General features: G+C 65.7%; 5 protein-coding genes across 5 annotated transcripts in view; 4 read left to right on the top strand and 1 right to left on the bottom strand.

The window, feature by feature from the left end:
* Positions 1-1,840, top strand: part of AMSG_10415 (replication protein A DNA-binding subunit) — a gene marked incomplete at its 5' end in the record, with an annotated part of 2,905 nt that extends 1,065 nt beyond the window's left edge. The window contains one exon of the mRNA XM_013898125.1: positions 27-1,840. Within this exon, the coding sequence (XP_013753579.1) occupies positions 27-1,695 (1,669 nt within the window). The 3' untranslated portion in view covers positions 1,696-1,840. The remainder of the gene's footprint in view (positions 1-26) is intronic.
* Positions 1,841-2,052: 212 nt separating this feature from the next.
* Positions 2,053-3,234, top strand: AMSG_10414 (uncharacterized protein; the record flags this gene model as incomplete). Its single annotated transcript, XM_013898124.1, has 1 exon — positions 2,053-3,234. One exon carries the CDS (start codon positions 2,053-2,055, stop codon positions 3,232-3,234), a length of 1,182 nt encoding a protein of 393 aa, XP_013753578.1.
* A 22-nt stretch (positions 3,235-3,256) lies between these two features.
* On the bottom strand, positions 3,257-4,502 carry AMSG_10413 (uncharacterized protein; the record flags this gene model as incomplete). Its single annotated transcript, XM_013898123.1, has 3 exons — positions 3,257-3,267; positions 3,303-4,055; positions 4,115-4,502. The coding sequence occupies 3 exons, from the start codon at positions 4,500-4,502 to the stop codon at positions 3,257-3,259; spliced, it is 1,152 nt and encodes a 383-aa protein (XP_013753577.1).
* A 918-nt stretch (positions 4,503-5,420) lies between these two features.
* Positions 5,421-7,157, top strand: AMSG_10412 (electron transfer flavoprotein-ubiquinone oxidoreductase; the record flags this gene model as incomplete). The annotated part of the gene is made up of 1 exon (XM_013898122.1): positions 5,421-7,157. The coding sequence occupies one exon, from the start codon at positions 5,421-5,423 to the stop codon at positions 7,155-7,157; it is 1,737 nt and encodes a 578-aa protein (XP_013753576.1).
* Positions 7,158-10,201: 3,044 nt separating this feature from the next.
* On the top strand, positions 10,202-10,649 carry AMSG_10410 (uncharacterized protein; the record flags this gene model as incomplete). The annotated part of the gene is made up of 2 exons (XM_013898121.1): positions 10,202-10,209; positions 10,379-10,649. The coding sequence occupies 2 exons, from the start codon at positions 10,202-10,204 to the stop codon at positions 10,647-10,649; spliced, it is 279 nt and encodes a 92-aa protein (XP_013753575.1).
* Positions 10,650-10,667: the final 18 nt, after the last annotated feature.

Below are 10,667 nucleotides of genomic sequence, written 5' to 3'. Positions count from 1 at the left end.
CGCGTAGACTTTCCTATCCCGCACAGGCTGGTCATTTCCGATGGCAAGCACTACCAGCAGGCCATCCTTGCGACGCAGCTGAACCAGCTTGTGCACACCGAGATGCTGAAGAACAACTCGCTGGTCCGGCTCACCGAGTCGCTGTGCAACACGGTCCACGGGCGGCGTGTGGTCATTCTCATTGCCCTCGACATTGTCTCGCAGGCTGATGCCCGCATCGGCTCGCCGGTCAACGCCGAGCAGACGCTGACGGGCCCGACCGACGGTGGAGCGCCGGCGGCGGTGGCGGCAGCGGCTTCGGCCAGCACCATGGCCACCTCGGCCCGTCCGACCATGGGCGCGCCGGCAGCGTCGGGTGCGCCGGTGCCCGAGGCACACATCACCCGCATTGCCGACCTCCACCCGTACCAGCAGCGGTGGACGATCAAGGCGCGGGTGACGAACAAGTCGGACATCCGGACGTGGAAGAAGCCGTCGTCCGAGGGCAAGCTGTTCTCGTTCGAAGTGCTCGACGCCGCCGGTGGCGAGATCAAGATTGCCGCCTTTAACGACCAGTGCGACAAGTGGCAGCCTGTCATCCAGCAGGGCTCGGTCTACTACATCACCGGCGGCTCGCTCAAGATGGCCGACAAGCGTTGGTCGCGGACCAACTCGCCGTACGAGATGACGCTCCGCGCCGAGTCGGAGGTCATCCTCTGCACCGCCCCGGCAACCGAGATCAAGGCCCAGCACTACAACTTTGTCAAGATCTCAGCCATTGCCGAGCTGCCCAAGGACACCAACGTCGACGTCATTGGCGTCGTGACCAAGATCCACCCGCTTGGCTCGGTCACGTCCAAGACTCGCGGGACGCAGATTCCCAAGCGCGACATCGAGATCATGGACGACACCGCCCACCTGGTCCAGGTCACCCTCTGGGGCAACCGTGCCGAAGCGTTCAACTACCCGGGCGCGCCGGTCGTCGCCTTTAAGGGCGTCCGCATCTCCGACTACAACGGCAAGTCGCTCTCTACCGGCGCCTCGTCCGGCATCTCGGTCTCGCCCGACATCCCCGAGGCCGCCCAGCTCAAGGGCTGGTACGAGACCGCTGGCGCTGCCGCCGGGCAGGGCGTCAACATCTCGGCCGGTGGTGGCGGCTCGTTCTCCAAGGTCTACAAGACCTTTTCGCAGATCGATACCCAGAACCTCGGTCACGGCGAGAAGCCCGACTGGTTCTGGGTCCGCGGCACCATCTCATACATCCGCTCCGACGGCACCCTCTACTACCCGGCCTGCCCCAACGAGAAGCCCGACGGTCGCACCTGCAACCGCAAGGTTGTCGAGATCGGCACCGGCCGCTGGCAGTGCGAGAGCTGCTCCAAGGAGTTCACCTCGATCAACTACCGCTACGTTCTCTCCGTCTCGGCCGCAGACCACACCGGCTCGTTCTGGCTCTCCGCCTTTGACGACTCGGCTCCGACCCTGCTCGGCAAGACCGCCGCAGAGATGGCCGCCCTCAAGGAGGCCGACGACCCGGCCTACCAGCATGCCTTTGAGGAGGCCACCTTCAAGGCATACAACTTCCGCCTCCGCGCAAAGGTCGAGACCTACCGCGACGAGGACCGCGTCCGCTGCACCGTCATGCGCGCCGTCCCCATTGACTTTGTCGCAGACTCGGAGGCCCTCCTCACCCGCATCGAGCAGTACGCTGCCTAACCATCGCTCCCTCGGCGTCGCGTCGTGTGCACTGCGCGCGCCCTCTAGCGGTGTTCCCGATCCTCCCTCCCACCCCCACCCCACCCCTTTGCCCCTCCCTGCCTCACTTACATCACCACACTTGAAATGAACTGCATCACATCCCATGGTTGGCCTCCCTCGCCTGCCGCCATTTCCCTCGGCGAGCAGCTCCACCTCGCTCACTCGCCCCCCCCCCCAGCCATGGCGGACGACGACTGGCGACGGCTCGAGCAGTTTCTCCCCGCCACATCCACCCCTACGCCCTCACCCATGCCCACACCCTCCTCACCCTCGCCCCATGCTCGCAAGGCGGCAAGCCAGGCCGGTGAGGCCGCCATGGCACGATACGCCGGACTCAACTCGAGCCTGGCCTTCCTGGCTTGGGCCGACGACTCGTACTGGCCGCTCATCGGATCGGTGGCAAAGCTGTCGCTAGCGGACATGGCGTCGTTGGTGTTGGCTCTCTCGGGTGACGATCGACGCGCAGGGGCTATTGCCGACTGCTTCCATGCCCTCCCGCCGCTGTGGCGCGGCATGATGGCTTTTACAGCTCTCAGTGACGTTGTCTCGGCTGCTCGGCACGATGCGCCCCTCCTCGCGCTCTTGCCCTATGCTGTCCCCGAGATCATCAGCATTCCGCTCCTCTGTGAGAGCGAGCATGTCATGGCCGATTTCATCACCGCCGCCGCGCAGCCGTATCGCTGCTCGGTCGATGGCCGCAAGTACACGCCGACGGACGCAGAGATGCGGGGACGGAGTGCGCTCATCAAGCGCTTCCGTGTCGGCGTCCGCAAGAGCAGGCTCGGCGCCTCGCTGCGCTTTCTCGACTCGCTGATGCGGGAGATTCCGGTCCGCTACGGGTTCTTCAGTATGATGTTCCTCCTCGAGAACCTCTCCCACATGGTCGAGGGCCTCGGCGCCTCGCTCCGGGGCACCCACGACGACGATGCGCTTGTCGATCTGATCTTCAAGCCCGAGTACCACTCGCTTCTTCTCCGCGTTCGCACCAACGTCCTCGTCGCCTTTACCGCCCGCCTCTCCCTCCTTGTCATGCAGCATGGAAGCATCCCGCCGCCTGGCGCCCGCTACACCCTCCCCCCGCCGCACATCCCGGCCGACCAGCTCGCGCTCGGCGCCCGCCTTGGCTTGGATGGCCTCCGCCGCCTGCTCTGTGGATCGGCGGCTACGGCGGGTGACCTGCGCTCGCTCGTCGATCTCCTGGTCTGGCCCGAGACGCAGCCGGAGCCCGAGCCGGGCGTCAAGAGTAGGCCGAACCCACCCGCCCATAGCTCCGAGTACAGCTACGAGTCGTACTCGGACGATGATGTGCAGGAGGCGCCGGCTGGCCTCTCGACAGAACCTGCTGCATCGGCCGCGGGCTGTGCCTCCTGCGGCAAGGCCACCGAGGCGCTCAAGAGATGCTCGCGCTGCAGGGCCGTCCGCTACTGCTCTCGGGCGTGCCAGGTCGGCCACTGGAAGACGCACAAGCCGCAGTGCCAGGCGACTGGGGAATCGTGAAGGCGGAGCTCACGTTCGCCATCTACTTGCCGGCTTAGCTTCCAGTGTAAACTTGGCATCGAGCTCACCCCGCATAAACGGTGAGTACGCCATGGCTCGGTACGGAATCTCAGTCCCAGTCGCCCGGTGGTCGACGGTGTCGAGCGCCGAGACAGCACGGCGGGTGAGCGAGTGGTGTGCGCGGCGAAGCGCAGATGACGTCGCCAGTGCGTTCTCTATCCCGATCCGCGACGACTCCTCGGCGTGCAGAAGCTCGAGGGCGTCATGGGCGGCAGCCGCCAGAGGCAGAGGGACTGGCGCTTCGGCTTCGACATAGGCGACGACAGCAGCGATTGCGTGGTAGGCGCCACGGTTGGCAAGCTCGGCCACGTTGAGCGAGGGGTAGGCCGCGGCAAGTTCGGCGATGCGGACATCGCGCCGCGAAGCGCCCGGAGCCAAACCCGTCGAGCGTGGCGAGGACACACTCGGTGTGTGCGATCGGAGCAAGACCGCGTCGCGCGAGCGACCCGTCACCCGTGACAGCGCCCGCGCTGCGCCACTCGCCGTTGCATTTCGCAGAGGCGGCGACGGCGACGAGAACCGCAGGATCCTCGGTTTGCGCCTCTGCTTCTCGGGCCTGGCCTCAGACCGCGCGCTGTGCCGAACCTTTTTCAGCACTTCAAGCTTGTCGCTCAGTGCGATGCCCGCCGGCGTCTCGAGTGCGGTGACAAAGATTCGCGCCCGCGGCGGCGAGGCGTGCAAGCGCGGCGGTGTAGAGTGTCCCCGGGGGGAAGGCGCGCCGGCGGACGGCGAGGCCGGTGATCGGGGGCCCGACCGGGAAGCTCTGCATCAGCATACTTGCGACGAAGCCGTGCGAGCTCGGGCGACATGGTTGGAGCACGCGGAATGCGATGCGGACGACGGGAGCGAGGCGGAGGCCAGCGAGGCGCAGGTGAATCAGCTGGCAATGCAGCAGCAGCATCGATGCGGCGCTGGACAACGAGCGAGAGACGGGTAGGCCGCAGAGCAGCCTCGATCTTCGCCGCACGTCTCCGGGTAGCGGTGGTAGCTACATTGGCCAGCGGGCGAGCCAGGGCATGGTTCAAGTACGCATCGGCCGCGTGCGGATCGAGGGGAGGAGCTTCGAGTTGAGCAGGCACAGGCTGGCGGCCATGGAGCAGGTGCCGAGGGAGAATGACCTCGCCGGTAGCCAACTCGGTCAGCGAGTCGGCGATAAAGTCGAGCGCCTCCTCTCGTCGCCGCTTCAGTGCTTCCGCCTCGCGCGACATGCCCAACCCCGCCGCGGTCCGGCAACAGGGTTGAGTGGCCGTCCATGCCCGCCCGCCAACTGTCACTGCTCCCCGTCCGCCAGCTGTCACTGCTCCCCGGCCAGCTGCTGCCGACACCTCCGAGATGGGTCCCAACACAGGACCCGTGGTCGCCACGAGTATGATCTGCGCATGGTGATGGTGATGGTGATGGTGATGGTGATGGTGATGGTGATGGTGATGGTGATGGTGGCCGTGGCCGTGGCCGTTGTGTGCAGGCGACTGATGGCAAGCAGACGGTTGTTGACTGAATGGTGTGGTGACGATTAGGAGGGGCGATGCTGAGTTTGCTGTACTGAGCATGATATTGGGTGTGGGCGTGCCCCTGGATGACCTTGCCCGCCGAGCAATAGCCCCGCCAGTTGCCGCAAGTACAGAGCTTACGTCGACACGCGTCGTCATCATGACGTCCCATGTCCTCACCACCGCCTTCAACCGTCAGGCCAAGCCAGACAACCCACTCAAAGCCACCCAACCGCCCCTCTACCAAATGGCCAACCTTGATCACCCACCTTGATCACTCACAATCACCCGCGCGCGCGCACTGATCGTCGACCAACTCGCTCATCCTCGCCACCGACAGCCTCCGGCAAAAATCAGCCGCACCGAACGAAAAGCGGTCGGTTCCGCCCCCTCCCCTCCCCTCCCCCATACACACACACATACACACACACACACACACACACACACACACACCACTACACACACTCTCTCTCTCTCTCTCTCTCCCTCATACTCTTGACCACGACCATGCTGACCTGGGCAAAGCCGAGCCTGTACCGCAGGGCCACAAGTGCTGCCAGCATCCTGGCACACAAGCTGGCAGGAGGACCGAGTTCCCAGCTGACCGAGTCTTGTGCGAGACCGACGAGTGCCACCATGGGCATGGGCATGGGCATGGGCATGTTCTCGACGAGTGCACATGTGAGTGATGATGGTGCAGAGGATGAGGCTTTCATTGATGAGGTCGATGTGCTTATTGTCGGTGGCGGTCCGGCTGGTCTCTCGGCTGCTATTCGGGCAAAGCAGGCCTTTGCTGACGCTGGTCAGGACGATCGGAGAGTCCTGGTGCTGGAGAAGGGCGCCGAGCTTGGTGCGCACATTCTCTCGGGAAACGTGTTTGAGACTCGTGCTCTGGATGAGCTTATTCCGGATTGGAAGGACAAGGGCGCGCCGCTGGTGACGCCGGCCAAGGATGACTCGTTTGTCTTCCTCACCTCCGAGTCGTCAGCCATCACCTCGCCCATTGTTCCGCCGCAGATGCACAACGATGGAAACTACATTATCTCGCTCGGCAAACTCGTCCGCTGGCTCGGTGAGCAGGCCGAGGAGCTCGGCGTCGAGGTCTACCCGGGCTACGCTGGCGCCCGTGTGGTGTACAACGACGACGGCTCGGTCCGTGGCGTGGCCACTGGCGACATGGGCATTGCCAAGGACGGCTCCAAGAAGCCCGACTTTATGCCCGGCATGGAGCTCCACGCGCCCGTCACGCTCTTTGCCGAAGGTGCGCGCGGCTCGATGTCGCTGATGGTCATGGACAAGTTTGGCCTCCGCGACGGCGTCATGCCGCAGTCGTACGGCCTCGGCATCAAGGAGCTGTGGCAGGTTCCGGATGAGATCTACCAGCCTGGGCTCATCCAGCACACCATTGGCTGGCCGCTCGACACTGCCACCTACGGCGGCTCGTTCCTCTACCACCAGGAGGACAACACCGTCGCCGTCGGCTTTGTCATCGGGCTCGACTACCCGAACCCGTACCTCAACCCGTTCCGCGAATTCCAGCGGTTCAAGCATCACCCCGAGGTTGCCAAGCACCTTGCCGGTGGCGAGCGCATCTCCTACGGCGCTCGTGCCATCAACGAGGGCGGCCTGCAGGCCATCCCCAAGCTGGCCTTCCCAGGCGGTGCCCTCATCGGCTGCTCGGCCGGCTTCCTCAACGTGCCCAAGATCAAGGGCACCCACACAGCCATGCAGTCGGGCATGTACGCTGCCGACGCCGCCGTCTCTGCCCTCATGGCCGCCGGCGACGATGCGTCGTCCATCCTCGCATCGGACGCCGGGGGCATCACACTCGACAACTACGTCGAGACCATCGAGTCATCGTGGGTCTACGACGAGCTCCGCTCTGTCCGCAACATCCGCCCAGGCTTCCAGTACGGGTTCTGGCCCGGCATGGCCAACGCGGCCTTTGAGACCGCTACCTTTGGCAAGGCGCCGTGGACCCTCACCATGAAGCACGAAGACCACGAGGCACGCGTCACCGCAGACAACCCGGCGGCCAAGGAGATCGAGTACCCCAAGCCTGACGGCGTTCTCTCGTTTGACCTCCCCTCCTCGGTCTTCCTCGCCAACAACTCGTACGAGGAGGACCAGCCGTCGCACCTCCACGTCCACTCCCAGCAGACCGCTGTCGACGATCTCAACCGCTTTGCCGGCCAGGCCCACCGGTTCTGTCCCGCTGGCGTCTACACCTTTATGGAGAACGAGTCCGGCCCCTATCTCCACACCTCGCCGTCCAACTGCGTCCAGTGCAAGTGCTGCTCCATCGTCGCTCCGCACTACATCGAGTGGCGCGTGCCTGAGGGCGCAAACGGTCCGCTCTACTCGTCGATGTAAACATGTTGTTGTCACCGCTGCCGCCTGGGCATGGAACACCAAATCCACAAGTGCCTGGCGCTCATGCTCCTGCCGAGAGGTCAAAGTTCGACGAGCCGAGCTGCTGCATCGACGCGCCAAGGTCGGCCCGCGCCGACCTCGTCGCGTGCGTCGGCCGGCTTGGGCTCCCGGGCCCTGCGGCGCGGCGCGCCCGCGGTGACGGCCGCTCCGGCCGCCCGCTCCCGGGCGCGTGCGCCGGTGATGTCGGCTTGCGGCCGGCCGGCGACCGCGCCCACGGCGGGCGATAGGTTGAGCGCCGGACGTCGGGTGGAATGATGGTCTCAAGGGCGTGCGCCGCCGAAGTAAGCTCCGCAGTCTCAGCAGCGCCGCCGCCACCCGGAGAGTGCTGAGCGCCGAGCCCGTCGTGTGTTGTGTGCTCGATGAGTGCCGACGGGTTGGTCGTCAGCATCGAGAGGAGAGTGCCGCGGCGGCGGGCCGAGCCGCCACCGGCAGCGCCCGCACTCGACTTGCCGTGCGCTGCGCCGCTGGTCCCGTGGGTGCGGGCGCTGGTGACGGCGGCACGTGCCGCTGGCTCGGTCACCTTGATCCGGTGGCGCACCTTTTGCTGCGTCTGCAGCTGGCGGAGCTTACGGGCGGCATGTCTCTCGACCTCGTGCTGCATCCGCGCCCGCTCGGCCTGCAGCTCGGCCTTGCGGGCGTCCATGTACTGGGCGAGGATGGCCTCCTGTTGGGTCTTCTCTGCGAGCACCGCCCGGCGGAACGCCTCTTGCCGCTGCATCATGCGGGCGTGATCCTTGCGGGCGAGGCGCTTGAGCCGGCGCTCCTCGCGCTCGACCACCGTGGCCTGGACCTGCCGGCGGCGCGCGGCGTCGGCGGCCGCCTCGCGGGTGGCCATCTCGGCTGCCAGCTCTTCCTGGCGGGCCCGCTCCTCGGCCTCGAGCTCGGCGCGCGCCGCCGCTGCTGCTGCGTCTGCCGCAGCCCGTGCCGCCGCAGCCTCGGCCTTGCGGGCATCGGCCTCGGCCGCCAGCAAGTCCAGCCGCTCCTTCACCGCCGCCTCTTTCCGCAGCATCCGGTCCATGCGATCCTGGGCAGCGCGCTCGGCGCGGGCAACCACTGCAGCGCGGTGTTGCTCCTTCCGCTTGGCCTCGCGCTGCGAGGCGCGGATCTTTTCCGACTGCTGCTCGGCCTGTGCCTTGCGGATGGCGGCGACGTGCGCCTCGCGCGCCGCCCGCTTCTCCTCCTGCCGCCGGCGCTCGGCCTCGAGGTTGGCGCGAACTTTGAGAGCGTGGCGCTCGTGCTGCGCTGCCTGGTCGGCGACTCGCTTCATGGCGGCCGCCGCCGCGAGCTCGCGCTGCTCGGCAGCCCGCTTTTCGGCAGCCTCGACCTGCTCGCGCTTTGCCTCGAGCAGCGCCTCGCGCCGGCGGTTGATATCCGCCTGTTTGGCCGTCCGCCGCCGCTGGGCCTCGGCCTGGCGGGCGTTGGCCTCCTCGCGCTCGCGCTTGCGGCGAGCCACCCGCTCGGCCTCGAGCTTCATCTTGCGCTCAAACTTTTCCTCCATGTCGCGGCGGATCTGCTCGCTCCGCTCCAGCGCCGCCACGCTCCGCTCGATCCGCCGCTCGATCGCCGCCAGCCGCCGCGCCTCGTTGTCGACCAGCTTCTCGTACTGCTCCGCCACCTCGGTATCGATGGCAGCCACCGCCGCTGCCGTTGCTTGCGGCGACCGGATGGTCACCTCTCCACGGCTCGACCGCAGCAGCGATCGGCGCGGCGAGCCGTCTGTGCTCTCGCCGCCCAGCGGGGTGCCAGGCATTGAGCTGGCCGGAGTGCCTCTGGCCGAGCCTCTTCCTGGAGTGCTATCCCCAGCCGTTGCCGAGCCGGGCGCAGCTGACGCTGCCGTCGCCGCCATGGGGGTCCTAGGAGGCGACATCGGGTACCTCCGCGACGACATGGGCGAGGTATGATCACCGACAGTGCCGCCAGCATCCAATCGCTCTGCCTCTTCCTCAACCAGAGCCAACAGCCTCTGCTTCCTCTCCTCATGATACTCGATGCGCATGCGGATGATGGCCGGATCCAAGCCCGAACCATCAAAGTGTGATCGAGGCAAGGAGACGAGATGAGCAGCATCGATGCCGAGTGCGGCAATGGCCCGATCTCTCGAGCTCATCGTAGCCAACGGAGAGGCATTGAGCGTAGCCATCAGCTCACTGCTACTCAGCCGATCTCCACCCCGTCCTGCTCCGGGGCTTCCTCCGCCTACTCCTCCGCCTGCTCCTCCGCCTGCTCCTCTGCCTGCTCCTCCGCCTGCTCCTCTGCCTGCTCGCCGCCCTGTCCCCCTTGGTGACCCAGCTGTGCCATTCCGTCTCCCTCCCACCCGCCGGGTGAGGCGTCCTGCACTCTGGGGGCTGTGCATGGTGGTGGTGATGGTGGTAGTGGTGGTGGTGGTGAGGGGGTAGAGGGGGGAGAGAAGGGGTGCGGGGGTGGGGGGAGGGGGGGTGGGGGAGGGGACTGCCTACAACGGTGCCGAGGGGAGGAATCGTTGCGGGGAACATGGGATAATCGATGGTCTGTGCCGCAACACTATAACCATTAGCCAAACGTTGCGTTTATCGTTCACCCTCCATAACCATTAGCCAAACGTTGCGTTTATCGTTCACCCTCCATAACCATTAGCCAAACGTTGCGTTTATCGTTCACCCTCCATAACCATTAGCCAAACGTTGCGTTTATCGTTCACCCTCCATAACCATTAGCCAAACGTTGCGTCAACCAACGGTCACCGCCCAACACTCGACCACTTCCCCTCCCCCACCCCCCACCCCCCCCATCCCCCTCCCCCATCCGCCACCAGAGACCAGCCCAACCGCTCCATCCATGCCCGCCCGCCGTACCCGCTCAGCAGCAGCAGAAGAAGAAGCAGCAGAAGCAGCCCGGACCGCCACCTCCACCTCCACCACGCCCGCGACCACCACCACCACCACCATCACCTCCGCTACCGCCTCAACCACTCGATCACAACCATCTCGTGGAAGACCACGCAGGGCATGTACAAGTGGCGGAACTGCAGTATCGGATGCCGGCAAAAATTCGCGCAAGGACAAGGCGGCGACGGCGGTGACGCCGCAGCCAAAGCGGCGGCAGCAGCGCTCATCAACGTCGCCTGATGCGACACCGCGGCCAAAGCGGCGACGCGACGACAATGACAATGACAACGATAGCAGCGGTGATGCCGATGACGACGAGTACACAAGCCGGACTGAGAAGCGCAAACGGATGCTGCTTGATGCGCCGAGCATGTCCGTCGAGGAGATGGTCCTGCTCAGGATGGTCAAAGAGACCGAGGACGAGCTGCTCAACGCGCAGGAGCAGAGCCGTAACCTCCTTGTCGCCACCTACAGCCAGATCCTCGGGCAGCAGAAGAAGCTTGCCGCCCTCGCCGCGCACACCCTGGTCTCGCCTGAAGGTACCACAGCGGTCACCACCACCACATAACACATCATGCGATGAGTC

Source organism: Thecamonas trahens (genome assembly GCF_000142905.1).
Source record: "Thecamonas trahens ATCC 50062 unplaced genomic scaffold supercont1.59, whole genome shotgun sequence".
NCBI classification, from domain to species: domain Eukaryota; order Apusomonadida; family Apusomonadidae; genus Thecamonas; species Thecamonas trahens.
Note: the sequence above shows the minus strand (reverse complement) of the source record. Positions and strands in the feature narration are given on the sequence as shown.